Raw genomic sequence first — 18400 nt, forward strand, 5'->3', positions numbered from 1 at the left:
TAGTGTTCCCAAATACAATTTTAAAAGGTGTATACGGCAAAAGATAACAAGAAAGCATAGCTAACTGAAGTTCCTAAACATGCCTGGCAGACTGCAGTGCCTCCAGACCAGATAGTAATTTAGCATTCCATGCTGTCAGGTCTCAAGAACAAAAAGCCCAAGTCTAAGCCCAAGACTGGTCCTCTCCTACCTTCCTTCCTAAGTCATTCTAAAGACTGCATGTTTTTATGCCCCATTATCCCACAACAAGACAGACTTCATGAGACACTCAAGACAATGTGAAGAAGTCAGGGCCACACCAGCAGTAGTGGCAGAAAATAAAAATCAAGGTGCTTCTTGATCCCAACATGTTTCGCCTGTAGCTTCCCCAGGGGATCCGATTATAAGCAAGGAAAATACAGTCATATAATAAAATAATTCATAAAAAATGTAGTTATTAAAATCCAAATGGAATAATTCTGCTACAAGTTAGAATTAAAAAGCACAATGTAGGAACCTACAAACTGACATTCTTTTTGAGAACTAGGCAATATTTTACAGAATTCTATAGTAATTTCCCTCTAGAATTATACTGTAAATGATATAGTTTTCTGGACAACACAACAGGTCTCAGAACATAGCTACAAGATACTTCTGAAGAAAGAGGCAGAGTGGATTTTAAGGCTAAATTCCTTGGTACCATCAGAGTTAAATGAAAAATTGGAACTTATAATTTGATTTAAGATCCCTGAAGTCAAAGCAACAACACCCTGTTACTGTATAATTTGATGATAAAATCAAAGTGAGGTTAGCCTATGGTTTGATAACTAATTTAATTTTAGGAGCCTTTGTATTCTGTTGCATATTAAAAAACAATGTTTGCAGTAATACACCTACAATGATTTCGAAAATGTTTTTGAATGACGGTCTTTTAAGAAGTTGAACGAACACCTACTGACCATATAAAAACCTGTGCCTGATTTTATCTCCAATGTTCAGAATATGCTATCTCATATATGTATTTAAAAACCTGTACTGTAAAAACCACACTGTATTTTGGAACCAATTTAATTTTTAGGTTGTTTTGTAAAAGGATTGATCCTTGCTGTACTACATTAACAATGCTTTTGTAAAATGTTTTTGAACAATGGCCCCTTAAGAGGCTAAATGAGCTCATGAAACACCAGACCATATAACCACCTGAGCTTGAGTTCATTCTAACTCTCAAGGTATGACTGGAAGCTTGTGTTATGAAAGGGAAGCATACAACCATACATTATATTTTGTCATATGTTAGTTATGATTTACTTGCTTGTAATCAGAACCCCTTGCTTATAATCAGATTCCGAGCTATAGGCAAAACACATTGCAATCAAGAAAAAAATACCAATTAAAAGGTTTTTTTCAACACCTTGATTTTTCTTTTCTGCTGCTACAATCAAGACAATGCCATGTGGATGATTTGATTTTCTGCAGCTGAACCGAATCACCTCATTAGCAAGTACTCATCAAGGTTAGTTCTAATGAGGTGACTGATAACAAGAGAATATTCTCCTTCTCTGACATGGCCTTGGTGCAAACATAATCCAATACAATTGGATATCTGACCAGCATGTCTCTGACTTTCTTATGAGACCCAACTTCCCACAATTCTCTTTGTTAGGCGTACCAGGCAGGCATAGATTTACACAGGCTTTGATCAAGCAAAACTAGTTTCTTTACAATACAAAGCCCTTCTGTGGCCTTGGACCCTTGTATCTGCAAGACTGCCTTTCCCCCTATGCACTGCCACAACAGCTTTCCTGGCTTTCTGCAAAGTATGCAAACTGTATTCAAGACTGCTTTTCCACACAGGCAACAGAGTTGCACTGTACTAAATGATTCACAAAGTAACTTGTATAAATTAGAGATTATGGTCTGTACTGTTTTGTGTAGCTTATTGAAACTAGGATCCTACAATGTAATTTTTGCATCATTTACAGTGTTGTCCACACCACTGCAAACCGCTTTGAGTCCACATTCAGTGGAGAAAAGCAGGCTAGAAGTGCCTAAATAACCAAACTGTGAATAAAGTTGAGTTTAGAATAGAAGTAATCAGCTGGTATTTTTGTGCAGCCACAGGCTCTTGTTGTATTTAAGGATGATGATATTTAATGATTTCCAAATAAAGGACAGAATAGATCAATGTATGCTAAAAGATCTGAAGCCTTCAATTTTCTTCCTCGTGATTTCCAAGCCTACATTATGATTTACAAGACTACAATCCTATGCAGTCATTCAGAAGCAAGATGCCTTGACCATAACAAGGCTTAATACTGAATAATCATGCAAGACTGGGCTGCAACTCAAAGTTTTTTCCATATTTAATATGTACAACTCTTTACAGTACATAAAACCTTCAGAGTTCAGACACAACTGCTTCCCTCAGCTGCACTGGTAATTTAAATAACCTTAATCCAATCCGCCCAGGTATTCAATAAACCTTGATGATGATGAGTTGTTCATTTCTACTTTAAATAACCTTGTTTTTAATTTTAGACAGCATAAAATACTAGAGGATTTTAAAAAGTACCTAAATCTAAAACTTTCTTATCAACAAGCATTTTGGATGGGAGACACCAACAGCTTTTGCAAGATCACAAAACATATTATTACACAAGGAATTTTATCAGTGGAAGTCACTTTCACCAATCTGAACCTGCCCAGGACTTGACATTGACTGGTGGTGCCATACTTCAGAAGCTTTATTATCAGATAAGGACAAAAGACAGGCATGTTTGGTTGTTGCCTCAAAGCTGTGGAACTCTTTGCCCACCAAGATTTTGGTCTGTCCCCTCAACTGTTGGCATTCCAGTTATGTCTGGAAACCTGAAAGGCCTCTGAAACTTCAACTGTGTAGTACCTTTTATTAGGACCAGCCTAAATATAACATACAATGTGAAATCTTCCAGACTTTTCCAGAACTCTTCACCAGTCTCAATATTTAGTACAAAGAAGGGGGGAGGAGAGGATAATTATTTTAGGCATGGCAGAATACTTATGATCTTTCCAACATTTTCTGAAATAACTTCTCTTCCTCCATACACTTTTTTCCACTAAACCATCAGACTGATGAAGATTTCCAGAGAACACAAGTTTGCACACTCTGTTGCATCTTGGTGGGTATTAGAATAAAAAAACAAAAACAAAGTCGTATATCGTCCACTGTAAGGAACCTTGAGTATTTTCCAAAGCAGAAAGCACATATATGCTTTCTAAACAAAATATAAACTAAACCAGCCTATACATTATTTCTAACATTTCTATGACATCTAAAATTTTATATGTAACCTAATATTAGCTTCAGTAAAAACCTTCACATTACAAACGTTCTGGAAATCCACTGTCAAACAGTGCAAACAAGAGTAGTTAACCCTTTTAGATTGTAAGCCTGCAAACAGAGCCTAATTTGTTTTGAATTTATATACAGTGCTTTGAATTTTTAGATAATTTATAAACAAATATGAAGAATCTGTCAAGATTTAAATATAGGTTTTTTGCTCGTTGTGAAGGAATAGACTTGTAAGCCCTTCTCTGTTCCTTCTGGTTGGCCTCAGGAAGGTCAGAAAAGCCTTACGGCTGTCCCAACTCCCCACCTGGCACCACTGCCCCTCCCCTTCCTAAATGATGCTTATATAAGACAGGCTGGCTTCACTTGAAGTAGGGATCAGCATTACCTTTGTTCTCATCATCCAGCATTACCTTAATTTTCTCCAGTGTGCCTTACCACATGGAGAAGATGGAGTCCCTGTGTAAAAGCTTGGTCCATCATGGCTTGTGCCAACCCAAAGTTCCACCCAAAATGGAAGACAGAATTCTTCCTCTTGTCCTGAGTTTTGCTATAATCTACCTTGAGGAATCCATCCTACTTGGGTGTCATTTGGATCGTCCTGTCCCAAAAGGAAGAGTTTACTTTTCGGCAATTTGGTTCTTAGCAGTCTGTCCCTTTCGTGTGTGACCTGGCAGAAGGTTGTGAGGCACTAAGCTACTGTCCTGCTTCTGCCAAGGCCATTAGCAAAACTGACAGCTTGAGCAATAACAACTGAAACACTGGGGTGAATACTTAACTGAAGAACACTGTGATGGCCAAGTGCTTTCTCAGCTCCCTGCACACCCCGTCACACATTCAGCAGCACTGACCAAGTTGATTTTAGTTATGGTGTGGGTTGCGAATGGTGAGTAAGACATTGTTCATAATTTGGTTTACAGCTTTGTGGTTCAAATGGGTTCAAATTTAAGGCCCTTACAGACTCAGTATACATCCAGAGCTAAGAGATGTCAAACAACAACTGACATCAATAAAATAAAAAGGCATTAAACCAAGTAACTTCTAGACAATATTTAAAAGGCAAGAACCAACTGTTAAAATTATTTAGTACAATTTATCCTACAAAACATGTAATTGTTAATTATTCAGCCAGCAAACCTGGAACTATGGGGAACCTTCAGCCTAAACTAAAAACTCTAAGCGGTACCATTTTCATTTACACACTATATATAAACTGTAATAAAAGTCCAATTCAGATATATATCCAGATGTTAAGAGCAAAAAAATACATTAAAATATCCTCATACATTTATATAAAAACTCAGACCTCAACATAATATTCATAAAATTATATGTTCAGACATTAGCTAATTATATCATTGTTTATAGCTGGATCATTTGCAGCTATATAAAGGAAGCTGGGGAGGTTGAAGAGGGATTGGAAGTAATTTCTAGTATTTCCCCCTCCCCTTCTTCTGGAGTGATTCACACCAACATCTTCCTTTTACAAAACACACAAAACAAGTTTAGAAGAACTCAATGCTTAGTAGTTTGGTGAATAAGACAAGGAATTACCAAGCTATTAGTTATTATCGCAAGAAACAGAGCAGAACTCTGCTTTAAAAGTTACAATTTCACACACCCACAGCTTTACTGAATTGACAGGGTATTTCTGTCAGACAGAAAGAAAGAAAGATTTCATTTGAAACTCTTCTTTAAACCCAAGAATCTCAGCCTACTGAAACAGGGTTAGCTTGTCTCTAAAATATTTCCTTTAATACCCTCACAAGTCCCTAATCTACTATTTCCCTATGGTAACACAAGATATCTGCTCTATTCTGGCCTCTTTATCGGCCCCTATGTACCTATACTATAGTTGTCTGACTTCTTTTCCTTCACTGGGTGAAGTCTAACTACCTATTTGCCTGGTAGTTTTCCCTGTTTTTCTGTTGCTTCCCCAAGCCCTATCTAAGGTGATGACAGACTTACCCTCCACCTAACTCTCTCTCTGAGGTACCACAGCTTCTCATTGGCTGACACTGCTTAGCTTAGTATCTGCCTACTCCACCTGTAGGCAGGAATTTGCTGGGATGTCTGGAGGGTGGAACTAGAGGCCGTGGCTCACAGGAAATTCTTTACACTTGCAATTAAACTAGAAGGAAATAACTCACAAAGACTAGCAGCGAAGACCTCCAAAATTCAAAATATCATAAAATGTCATTGTTAGTACCACTTTTTCCTTTGACTTCATTAGCTGTAGCACCACACAAAACCTATTATCTCCACAAAGTCAGGCTAGACTCATTTCAATTTCTGCTCAGCTTATAATCAATTCTTATACACATCTGCCAGTATGCTCTTTCCAATTTCATATTACTTCATCCAAATTGTCAACTTGGTTGGCCAGTTTGGTGTAGCGGTTGAGTGCGCGGACTCTAATCTGGGAGAACCAGGTTTGATTCCCCACTCCTCCACATGCAGCTGCTGGATGACCCTGGACAAGCCATAGTTCTATCAGAGCTGTTCTCTCAAGGACAGTTCTCTCAGAGCTCTCTCAGCCCCACCTACCTCACAGGGTGTCTGTTGTGGGGAGGGGAAGGGAAAGGAGTTTGTAAGCCGCTCTGAGACGCCGAGTGAAGGGCAGGGTATAAATCCAATCTCCTCCTCTTCTTCTACCAGCTGGCAGACTGCGTCAGTCATTTCCTGGCTGCCATGCAGAGGTCCTTCTGTCCTATATTTTGGGTATTACTATTCCCAAACCACAGGTTAGGAGTTAGATTCAGATGGGTAGCGGTGTTGGTCTGAATCAGCAGAACAAAGTTTGGATTCAGTGGCACATTTAGGACCAACAAAGTTTTATTCTAGGTATAAGCTTTCATGTGCACTCACACTTCTTCAGATACACTGAAACAGAAGTCACCAACCATTTCATATACCAAGTCAAGGGTAAAGAGGGTGTTGCCAGGAAGGGCTAATTAGAGTCAAGATGCACAAGTAATTGAGCAATAAATATAGCTAAGACTGGATGAAGGCAATTGGTAAGACCCGTGAATAGGAGCAAATTAGTGTACAGCATAATAAAAGAATTTAGAAACAGAGGCACGAACTGAATGATGTTAGCATGTGTACTGAGATAAGAAACAGATATCTCAGTTAAGCCCTGGGGGTTCCTTTGTCCTGAGTGCTGGAATAACTTGTAACTCTGCAATCTCCTGTTCTAGTCTGTTTCTGAAGTTCCTTTGCAATAAAACAGCTACTTTGAGATCCCCCACTGAATGCCCTGGAAGGCTGAAGTGTTCTCCTACAAGTTTCTCAGTTTTGTGATTCCAGCTGTAAGATTTGAATCCATTTATCCTTTGGCATAGGGTTTGACCTATTTGCCCTATGTAGATAACTGCAGGGTATTGTTGGCATTTAATGGCATATATAGACCTGGCAACCCAGGACAGCCCATTGTCTCAGGCATAGGCACTATCACCCTAGGGATCTCTTTGAACAGCCTTCCAGAGAATACTACTTTTGCTACAATGGATGTAGAATCTCTTTACACCAACAACCCACACAAAGATGGATTACAAGCCACAAGGAACATGATTTCTGACAACACTACAGCTGACTTTGCCAGCAAACTCTGTTATTTTGTTCTGACCCATAACCAATTCAAATTTGGTGACAGGTTGTTCCTTCAGCTCAATGGTACAACCATGGGGACTTGTATGGTACCACCGTTTATTAACATCTTTATGGCTGACTGGTAGCAATGTTTCCTAAACTCCTACCCACTCACACCTCTTTTTGTCTTGGGGGTGTGGCTGGACTCTAGCTGGATTCTCACATCTTTTGTTAACCATTGCATTTACCTGCTAATTTGCTGCTATTCATTGACCTTACCAGCCACCTGATCCAATTTCAGCCCTACTTATGCATATTGGCTGTGACTGGCCCTTCCTAATGGCTGCTTCCCCACCCTATTTTTCCTGTAAGTGGGGCTTGAGGAGATTTCATTTCATTGTGTCTGATGAAGGGTGCTTGCACATGAAAGCTTATACTTTGAATAAAACTCTGTTGGTGTTCAAGGTGCCACTGGACTCAAGCTTTGTTATCTCTTATCCCTGCGAAACATTGATGAAATCTTTATTGTCTGAACACATGGTAAAGAAGCCCTGAACAAATTCCACTAGACATTAAACTTTCACCCTGCCGTCAACTTGACAATGAACCAATCTATGCAAGAAACAAATTTTCTGAATGCTATTGTAAAAATACATGATGGACGCTTAGATACCACTTTATACCAGAAACCTGACTGACAAGCATATCTACATACCTCCAGCTAACATCCTAAACACACCAAACAATCCACTGTATACAACCAGGCTCTAAGCTACAGCCACATCTGTTCCAATCCTACAGACAGAGATTCTCACCTGAGGGATCTACAACAAACCTTTCTGGAACTAAGATATCCACCTAATGAAGTCAAGAAACAGATTAACAAAACCAGAATGGTACCCAGAGAAAACCTGTTGCAAGACAGGCCCAAAAGAGACAATAACAGAACATCACTAGTTGTCACATACAACTCTCAGCTTAAAACCCTACACCAAAAGATAAACACAAATCTAACATCAAGAATCACAAAAATGAGAAGCCTGTAGGAGAGCACTTCAGCCTTCCAGGGCATTCAATGGGGGACCTCAAAGTAGCTGTATTATTGCAAAGGAACTTCAGAAACAGGCTAGAAAGGGAAACTGCTGAGTTACAAGTTATTCCAACACTCAGGACAAAGGAATACCCAGGGCTTAACTGAGATCAGTTTTTTATCTTACTACAGATACTACTGTCATTAAGTTCTCGCATCTGTTTGTAAACTCTTATTATCCTGTACACTAATTTGCTGCTATTCACAGGTCTTACCAATTGTCTTCATCCAGTCTTAGCTATATTTATTGCTCAGTTACTTATGCATCTTGACTCTAATTAACCCTTCCTGGGAACACCCTCCCCACCCTCAACCTAGTATGCGTAGTTGTTGGTGACTTCTGTTTCAGTGTATCGGAAGAAGTGAGTGCACATGAAAGCTTATACCCAGAATAAAACTTTGTTGGTCTTAAAGGTGCCACTGGATTCAAACTTTGTTCATGGATTAGAAGTGCAAGTACAGAATCCTCTACTTAGCTACACACTACTACAGCAGCAATAACTGGGGAAATGTCACTTAAAACACATCTTGCCTAAATTGTCTGTTCAACCTCAAGCACTGCTTTAAAAATCTCATCAGGATTTTTCGATCATCCAGGATGCTCAAGCATTTGTTTGAAGTGTTTACTTAGGAGGTTAATTTTTCAAGTAGTACACTTTTTGCCTTTTTACAGTCTTATGTTAGTCACAATCTCGCAATATATATAAAGTGTTTACATAGGAGGTTAATTTTTCAAGAAGTACACTTTTTGCCTTTTTACAGGCTTATGTTAGTCACAATCTCGCAATATATATAGTGACTTTAACAACTAAGTTAATTCCATGTTTATTTTTCATCACCAGTGTTGTGAAGAAGGGCTTGACAAATCTCAGGTGCCAGGTCTCCATGGCACCCAGAAAATTCAATGCGTTGCCTACCATTTTAAGCAATGATTCTATTGTAGTGTCTCTCAATGAGAAGTACAAAGCTTATTTCTCATTCCACACCAGAATGTTTTCTTATATCTGAAGTTCTTGTCATTGCTTGTTTATATATTAACTTCACACCATTCAGCAATGGTGTATGAATTCATTTCATAGCCAGTTGCTTTCTATACTGGCTCCAATAGTAAATTAAAAGGAGCTTTAAAAGCAATATTGGAATTATCAGAAATAGCAGAGAATTTAGGCTAAGGTTATGGGTTAGCTTTATGTGGTAGCAATGACAGCCAGGGCTATCCCTATATTTATTCATATACAACACTTTTGCCCTAGCTTTATTAAACTTACAAACTGTAAACAGGTCAGAATTAGGTTTTTGGTAGCAATAATTAGAAAATACAAGAAGGGGCACCCGCGATACTCACGGGGGGGAAGTATTTCCCACAGCTCCCAGCCTCCAGAAGCAGGACCTCCGCAGGAGAAGGAAGCGGCAGCAGGTGAGCCCAGCAGGCGGACCCATGAGGCCCACCAAGCCTTCTCCCTCCTCCCCCCTTGGTGGCGGTCGTGAGGCCCGAGGCCCGCCAAGCATTCTCCCACCCCCCTCCCTGGTGGTGGCGACGAGGAGCCCTGAAGCCTGCCAAGCCTTCTCCCACCCACCCCTCCCTGGTGGCAGCGGCAAGGAGCCCCGAAGCCCGCCAAGCTTTCTCCCGCCCCATTCCCCAGCGGCTGTCATGCCTGTACCCAACCCTGGGAGCTCTGAAACTGAGGACCCCATGCCTTTAACATCATCAGAAGCACGAGAGTCCTCACCAAACCTAAGTGCCAGGGAGGATGAACGCCAAACCCCAGGACAGTTTGCACCTAAAGCCGATCGGGCAATGTCCGGCCCCAGCAACACGCCACCCAATTCTCCACCACAGGAATCAGAGATGCCGGGATCTGGCAACCAGGCACAAGGAGGCACACTTGCGCGGTTGGCGATCAGTAAGCCCAAATTACTAACAGAATCAAGGACTTCGCAAAGCCGTGCTGAGATAACGACCCAGCACGCTATTTGAACAGACCGCTGGCTGCTAGCAAACTGTGCTGGCAAACTTGTCCGTTGGACCAGAAGCTCTGCACCTCTAACTCTGTTTGGCTCCTGACTGATTTCCCGGTTCCGGACTCCAGTCCGCGTTTTGACGACCCCTCTGGCTCTTGATCCTTGGCTACGCTTCCTGACTACGATACTGGCTTGTTTGGACTCTGATTATCAGGAACGTTTGACTATGGCTTGGCTTTGTGTAATTGGGACTTTTGCTCGGACTCTTTTGATCTCTCTGGCTTGACTCTAGGACTGGACTGTAAACTCTCCCTCTCTGCCTTGCCCCACTGGCACTGTTGTGACAGCAGCGTCAGTAAGAAGCCCTGAAGTCTGCCAAACCTTCTCCCTCCCTGCACTGGCGGTGGTGAGGCCTGAGTGGCTCACAGCCACTGGCCCGCCAAGGCTTCCCCCCTCCTGCAGCGACAGCGAGACAGTTGCCAGGGTGTTCTCTACGCATGTGCAGGGAATGCTCCTGTACTTTTGGGGGGATTTAAATATCCCCCATATATTTTTTTCAACTTTTTAGATTTTTCTGCACACCTGGAGACTGCTCCAAATGCGCAGATTTAGATATCTGCATGGAGGGGTCAATTTGGGTATTAGAGCAATATACAAAACTCTAAAGTCTGAAAAACTACTCTCCCTACATTTTTGGGTTGACTCATCGAGCCAAAAAAAAAATGCCAGGGCTTATTGTAATCCATCTGAAAGTCTCAGAACAGCATAAAAATTGGTCTTTTGTAGAGCCCTTCAGTCAAATTTACTTATTGTTACGTATATTATAGTTGGAGAATCTTTAATGTTTATCTCAGGTGTAAATTTGAGATATTTTTGTGTGGCTGTTAAAATTGTATTAAATTAGTTTTGTTATTCATAAGTATCATTCACACACTGAATTGCTGTTGCTAACGATACATACTACTGCAAAGTGAGAAGGCTGTACTTAAGAGTAAAAATAGCTCACCATTAAACCCATCCCTCTGCCTTTAAGATGAGTTGCCAAAAATGGTCAGTGATATGTGTCTGGTGTAGGCAGGATTGGAATATTTTTACAAATTTGTTGTATACCTTGGTATCTATGTGTTTTGCATAAAGAATTAAGTCTCTGGGCATTTTTATGAAGCCACTAAGATATAATGGTTGCTTTTTGCATACCAATTCCATATGTACAGATCCTTGATTTGATTTTCAGATATACATGATGGGCAAAAAGATATTACAAAATACGTACTGTTCTATATGCAAGACTGTAAATGTGGATATTATATGAAGGAAAATAGGTCTGCATATATTTGCAACATTAAGTTGTGGATGAGAATATAATGAAAATGAAATTGTATGGTAATAAATTACCAAAAACACAGTAATAAGCAGTATAGTCCCAATATTGAAAATAATTGGCTGTTAGAGAAGTAATTGCTATAGCCTCACTGTGTTCTGTTACATAAAATGCATTGTTTTATAGTAGGGGAACAAATTTCTTGTTTCCAGTGTGGGATCTGGAAGCCTTTGCAATATTGTGTAAAACATAAACAGTTAGTAGAGTTGTAGAGAGGGTGATAATTTGAAGTGTGGAAGTGCAGATGTGATTATACCTAATATTTACTCCTATTTCTCTGTGTTGCTCCTCATTTCTCCCCCCAGGTCAAAGTGGAAAGCTGAGAGAAGTATAGGAAGTTTCTATAGAAGATAAAGCCAATGCCTTAGATAGTAGCTCATGCCCTAACAAACCATTCTGTCTCTTAAGGTGCTATAAATTCCACAGCGTATCATGTTAACCTTGCACAAGGCCCAATAATAAACACAGTGCAAAATTTTTCATAGTAAGCTATAGAAACAAATTTATTGAAGCACATTTCAGGCTAAAATTAGTCACCTATCAAGGAGTGTTTTGAATAATGCAGTCTTGTATTTTGGAGCCCTGGACTACTAGATCCATTTCCTTATAGTTTAATTGCAAGGGAAAAAAAATTAACAGTTGATTGAAAGTCTGCTCCATTCCCCCCACCAAATGCCTTGTGTTCCTCTGTAGTACAGAGTACTTATTTGAGGAGACTGTCGCTCTCACCGCGCGGCACATTGCTCCCGGGCGTCCACACTACAGGCGCGCAGCAGTGCGCGTCGGCTTTTTAAAAAAAATAAATAAATCAGTTTGCGCATGCGCAGAACAACGTATCCCGCCAAAGCATGCCCTGAAGTGAACACTTCCCTTTAAACTTTTAAACCGAAACTTGCCTCTGTGAGGTCCCGGACTCGTCTAAAGGCTAAAACTAGGCACCATCTAAACTTTGGTTTTATTAACGCTGGGGCAAAGCTCCGCCCAAGCGCATATCACTGACACTAAAAAAAAATGGTGGGTGAAAAGTGGAAGCCTCGGGCAGCTTTCGAGCGGGGAACCGGTGGAGGAGCGATCACACACGGGGGAAATGTGGCTGGAACCGGAGCAGCAGGAAAACACCACTTGGGGACCTGGTAGCAAAATACTCCAGTTTACAGGTGGTTCGGGATGGTTGGGGACGGGAGGCAGATGTTGGCTGTGTAATCACCCGTATAAAGTCCGTTTCTAACCGGCACGTATACCGGCTCAAATGGCCCGTCTGAATGCGCCCTTAAATTCTTAGGGTCAGGCAAAAAGTTGTAATAAATAGGTTTCTATTAGGACATACTATTGGTCCATCTAACCCAGTACTGTCTACACTAATCAACAGTGGCCTTCTAACATTAGGTACCAGGCACAGATAGATCTTTCCCACTAAGAAAGTTTAATAAGATTTGAGGACTCCACACTGATATAATTGCTTCTGTCTCACCAATTCTAATACAACACAAATATATGCAGCTATGAACTGAATGCCAGTTGGTCAATAATAATTCTGTTCAAAACCTTATTGTAACTGAGTGCCATATTTAAGAGACACACACTGATAGAAATATATATTACAAAATCCACATTAAAAGTTTTAAGCTGATGCGAGTAAGCTATGTAAACCGTACCTCAAAGTTCCTGCATGATACAGGAAGATATTTTGGCATAATTTGCCCGCTTGCTGTTCAAGAACACAAAAAGCTAATTCTGAGCTTACAGTAAGCATACTGAAGCTTGACAGCAACCTCCACAGTCAACAAAGGTGACTCATCTATCTGTACTACTCAAACAGCTAACTGCAACACACTGTATAATCCTGTGCAAAATTACTCTAATCTAAAGTCACTGATTATTTCAATCAATTTTACAGTGCAATAATGCTGAACAGGATTGCATTGACAATCTTATTTTTAACAATAATTGCTTCTAGTTTGTTTTGGTGTGTTAATAACAAGATTTTGTCAAGATGTACATGCTTAAAACTGGCCCAAAGATATAACTTATATTCAAAGAAGGGAATGCTAGAAAAAGTTACTTTAGTTGAAGGTTCGAAAGAATTGTTTTTAATTGACTACCTCCTACTAAAACGCCATAGTACTATAGAATTACACACCATAGAATGTATTAATAAACTTGACTGCCATGCCCATTTGGGGTACTTTGGAAAATAGCTTATATTAAACCCAAGAACTGTAATCCTTGATATAAGGAAAAGAACATGTTTACCCTTAACATTTATTGGCAGTGTATTGGCCAGTAATACCATAATCTTTCTGTCACAGTTGTAATACATCAAATTAAATTATGCCAGACTGGCACAGCTCTTGATTTATCCCATTCCAAATGATTATAAGCTACTACCTCAAGGGCAGGCTATTAACCCAGCATTATTTTAATTCCTATAGGAGTTCTATCCTGATCCTAAAGGTCCACATGGGTGTTTATTAGCAATATCAATTTAGGGTGTTTATTAGCAATATCAATTTAAGGTCACATTTTCAGACCCTGCACTACTCCTAATCCCAATGCTTGGCCTTAAGCACTTATTTCTTATGAAGGTCTATTTTAATATTGTGGCAAAAAGCAACCTTACCCAGGTTCTGAATGAGGCAGTGATCAGACATTTATATGCAAAAAGCTTAGGTATCATTACACTTCATATCTTACACATATGCCAGTGATGATTACTGCTCTTCTCATACAAATGCCAGTGAGATTCAGGGACATGTAATTTACCAGGTTTACATGTCACTTCACTAACCCTGCTTTACAAGCACCATAATATTATCTTGTCAAGTATGCTCTTCTAATAGAGATGGGGAAAGTGATGTATGCCAACCTGGGCTCTTTGGGGAAAGGGTGGGATAAAAATGTACTAAAGTAATAAGCAAGCAAGCAAATCTATCAAATTATTTATTAAAATATTTATATCATGCTTTCCCTCTTGGTCCAAGGAAGCATACAGGGTTTTCCACTCATCATTTCATCCTCACAGCCATCCTGTGAAGATAAATTAGGCTAAGAGTCACAGGGTTAGCCTGTGATCGTCATGGCTGAGTGGGGGATCCGGAACTGTACTAAACTGGCTCTTCTGGAAGTAAATTATCACTAAATCAAGAAGGCCACAATTTAACTACATTTAAATTATACTACATGGACCCACTACATGGATCTTTGTTTAACTCCTGATTTATTTAATTTTATTTGGCTTCTAGTCCTCCCTCACCCAGAAACAAGCTCAGGGCATGTTACATCAATATATAGCTAACATAAAATCAACAGTTAAAACATATTAACAATTAACATTAGATAATTTATACTATATTACTAGTTCACCACCAGTGGCACCAAAATTGTCTTCTCCTGGTCTCTCTATGTGTGTACAGGCTCATGTAAATGCAATTTAGAGGGAACAGGCAGACAAGATCAATACTAGATGGAAATAATATAGATGAAGCCAAGGACAATGTCGCAAAGCAAGATAGAAAAGCGCTGTTGGATCAGACCAGTGGTCCATCTAGTCCAGCATCCCATTTCACACAGCAGCCAACCAGTCACTCTGGAGGTCCAACAAAGAGGGAACAGAGACCAAATCCTCCCTCCCATTTTGCCTCCTAGCACTGGGTTTCAGACATATACTGCCTCTAAATATGGAGATTATCTTTACTCACTATGACTAATTGCCATTGATAGACCTAGCCTCTGTGAATGTGTCTAACCCCATTTTAAAGCTTGTGGCCATTAGTACATTAATGTACATGCCTCTCCAGAGATCTGTTCAACGCAGCATACAATCACTGGCAGCACATGCCACAATTTAATTACTTGTTGAGTAAAGTAGTATTTTCTTTTATCTGTCCTGTTCCAATTGCCCATCAACTTAGCTGTCTTTTCTGGAATTAAAAAATCCTAGACACTTCAGGCTTTCCTCACAGGAAAGGGACTCCAACCTCTTGGTCATGTTCACCATCTTCTGTACTTTCTCCAGCTCTGCAATTTCCTTTTTGAGAGACAGTGACCAACCCAACCCAAATCCAACTAGTCAAATCCTGTGCACTTCAGAAGTGTCAGGCAAAGACCTTTTCCAGCTCTACTTACCTGACAGTTTGTAGTTGAAGATGCCAGTAATTAAACTGGGGGAGGTTATACATGCGAAAGCAGATGCTTTACTACTGAGCTGTTCAAGAACAATATATTAGAACCAATGTCTGGGAGCAGCATAATTTTATAGTATATATTCTACAAGTTTCAGTGAACTAAAGAGAAACCAAGTACACACTACAGAAATAGTGTGAGCTACACTTCTTATCAGTTCAGTGAAAAACAATGTAAAGAAAAATGTAAACATCTAATTGCCCCATCACCTGCTGTCTTTCAAACTGATTTTTAAAAGTGCATTCATTCATTCCAACATTTTGTCAATCCCTTGCCTTTAATAAAAAGATTTAAAATTTCAACTGGATAACTTTGTCAAGTACTGCAAAAACCACTGCTGCAGAATTCACACCAACAAATCTATGCACACTACTGGGAAGTAAGCCTCACAGAGTTCAGCCAGACTTACTTCTGAGTGCCCACATACAAGATGTATATCACCCCACCACAGTAACAAAGTTGCCTTCTGAAAACCAAGCAATCATTCAATTTTTTGATTCTAAAATGTTTCCACAATATATACACAAAATGTATTCTGAATTTTCATTGTTATAGCAACAGGTAGGCTATTCCACCCGCTCTGTAGCTAACACTGGTACCAAGAGATACATTTTAATAAATAGGTCCTCTAATCTAGGTTTGGCCACTCTTTGGATCTCACATTAAAGTCACCAATAACTCTTAACATTCTTTCAGTTGACAGACCATTATTTTGAAAGCTCATGATAGGTAACAGCACTTCTAATTATTACTGTTTAGAGCCCACCCTCTACCTAACCCAGCCATTCTCTCAATTAAGCAAAGCTTACTTCCACTTCAAGTGAGAAACTGAGTCATGGCTACAAATGGTTTCTAAAGTCATCCACTGAACCTAGAACTACGGTAAGGTAGAACTGCAGAAGTTTTGTTCTGTAGCAATACCTAACTTGCAAGAGTTTTGGCTATTCTTGGAACACCATTATAATTTCACAGCCATCACTGCAGCTTCTTAGGAGGGGTTACTAGAGCACAGCCTGCCAGCTTACTGCATGAGAAGCCTATTTGAAAAGTGGATGCATAAATCAAAGCACAGTTACCCACATTTCCCCAGGATTCTACAGTGGTTTTTCAGAGCCGTTCCTAAGGCTGTCTTTTAACTATTGAAGTCACACTGATGACAATACCATGCCATTCAGCGAACACGGGAGTCTCCAGTTTCCAGACAGTGGCTATGGAAAACACCCTTACACCAGCTTGTAAATGACACTTCACAGAGCCTAGGTGCAAAGATACCATCACTCTACCACAGGTACGCCCCACGGAAAACCAGGCAGTCTCTGGGGTCAGACGTCGTGTCCAAATTAATCGGGGAGGGGCCTCATTCGGAAAATGGAGAGGCCCAGCCTGAGAACTCACGAAGTGTGAATGACTTTCCCCTCATCTTACACAGAAGGTATGCCAAGAAACGGCCCATCCGCATTTAGGGCCTCGTCTATCCTCGCAGCGAAAAGGCGGCGGGAAGAGGATGTCGTGGAAGAGGCCAGAGCTCTCCCCTTAAATTCCACCCCTGTGACAGTTGCCGCCTCGCCCCACGGCTAATTAACCGGGGGGGGGGGGGGGGGGTTGGTTGGTTGGTTGGGATTCCACCGAAGGGCCGGGCGAGGGAGGCACGCCGTAACGGGCTGTAGATGAGCCTGTAGCTGGCAGTGCCCGAGGCCGGCTCCCTTCTCTTTCTCGGGGCCCGAGTGCTGGACTCTAGGAGATGGAAGGGGAGCGGGGGGGCCCCGCCGCTTCTTCTCCCCGCCGCACACCGACCGGGAAGAGGAGGGGGGGGGCAAAAGGAGAGAGCAGCGAGAAGGGAAGAGAGCAAGATGGCGACGGCGACGCCTCGCCCCGTTCTCCGGCTCGAACCTCCCAAGCCGGTCCCTGGGTCCGGCACAGGCTAGTCCTCCCGGACCGCCCGCCTGGGCCCAAGGACAGGCCCCCTCCTTCCGTGCTCCGGTCTGCCCGGGGGCCAGGGATGGACAGCGGCGAGGCCCCGAGTACTCTCCTGCCTTCCCGCTCCACCCCCCAGGTGATATTTCCACAGCACCTTTGAATTTGAGGTCGGTGGGCGGATCGAGCACCAGGATCTGTTCGTGCTTGGCCAGAGCCACGGCGGCCGCCATCGTTGTTCACGCGCTCGCTCAGTCCTGGGGATGAGAAGATACTCCGGCCGGGGGAGAAAGGAAAGCGCACCGAGTAGTAGAAAAAGGGAAAGGCAGCAGCAGCAGCGGCGGCGCCCACGGCAGCCTCCTCTTCGTTCCCACAAGGCGCGCGCGCGCAAGGACAGAGGGGGGGGTGCGCGCGCGTCCCTCGCCTTTATTCTCTCCCCCCCTCCCACCCCTTCTCCAGTAAGGACTGCCTCGCTCGACACCCCACGCGGCTGCCCAGCGCACTGCGATCAGCGCCGACTCTGGCGCGGGCACCCGCACGTCGGCCTGTGGGAGCGCGCGCGCACCGCTACCGCGTCGAGTTCTCCGTCCACCCTCCTCTCTCCGCCTTCGTGCGTCGGTTGACAGCTTGCCAGACACACGGGGCTCCTTTCACATACGGGGCGTGGTGTCGAGATTGGGGGAAGTGAGGGGAGGAGAATGAAAACCGGAAGGGAAGGGAAAATGGCCTCAAAATACAGGCGCTTCCAACGTAATAGAAAGGGTGAGTGGCAGTCCCAGCGGGTTAGACGATCTCGAGCTTCCGTGAGCGCTCTTGGGATATTGCATGCTGGGAAATGTAGTCTCCAAAGCAGTAAGCGTGAGCTTGTGATCCCGTCTTCTGTGGGTGGGACTGGCTCGTTCCTTTGCCGAGGGAACCTCTGCGCACCTTCTCCTGCTTGTTCCGCGTGTTTTCTTAAGTGTACTTCCTGATA

The 18400-nt window shown here is 41.9% G+C and overlaps 1 protein-coding gene across 1 annotated transcript in view; it reads right to left on the reverse strand.

Annotated features, from left to right (window-relative positions):
- The window catches only part of VAPA (VAMP associated protein A), a 48586-nt gene extending 30641 nt beyond the window's left edge, over nt 1-17945 (reverse strand). Inside the window, exon 1 of the mRNA XM_015406611.1 lies at nt 17585-17945. Coding sequence (XP_015262097.1) covers nt 17585-17660 — 76 coding nt within the window. The 5' untranslated portion in view covers nt 17661-17945. The remainder of the gene's footprint in view (nt 1-17584) is intronic.
- Between the last annotated feature and the right edge of the window lie 455 nt (nt 17946-18400).

The sequence above is a fragment of the Gekko japonicus genome, unplaced genomic scaffold, assembly GCF_001447785.1.
Source record: "Gekko japonicus isolate JY-2015 unplaced genomic scaffold, Gekko_japonicus_V1.1 scaffold138, whole genome shotgun sequence".
In the NCBI taxonomy this organism is placed as follows: domain Eukaryota; kingdom Metazoa; phylum Chordata; class Lepidosauria; order Squamata; family Gekkonidae; genus Gekko; species Gekko japonicus.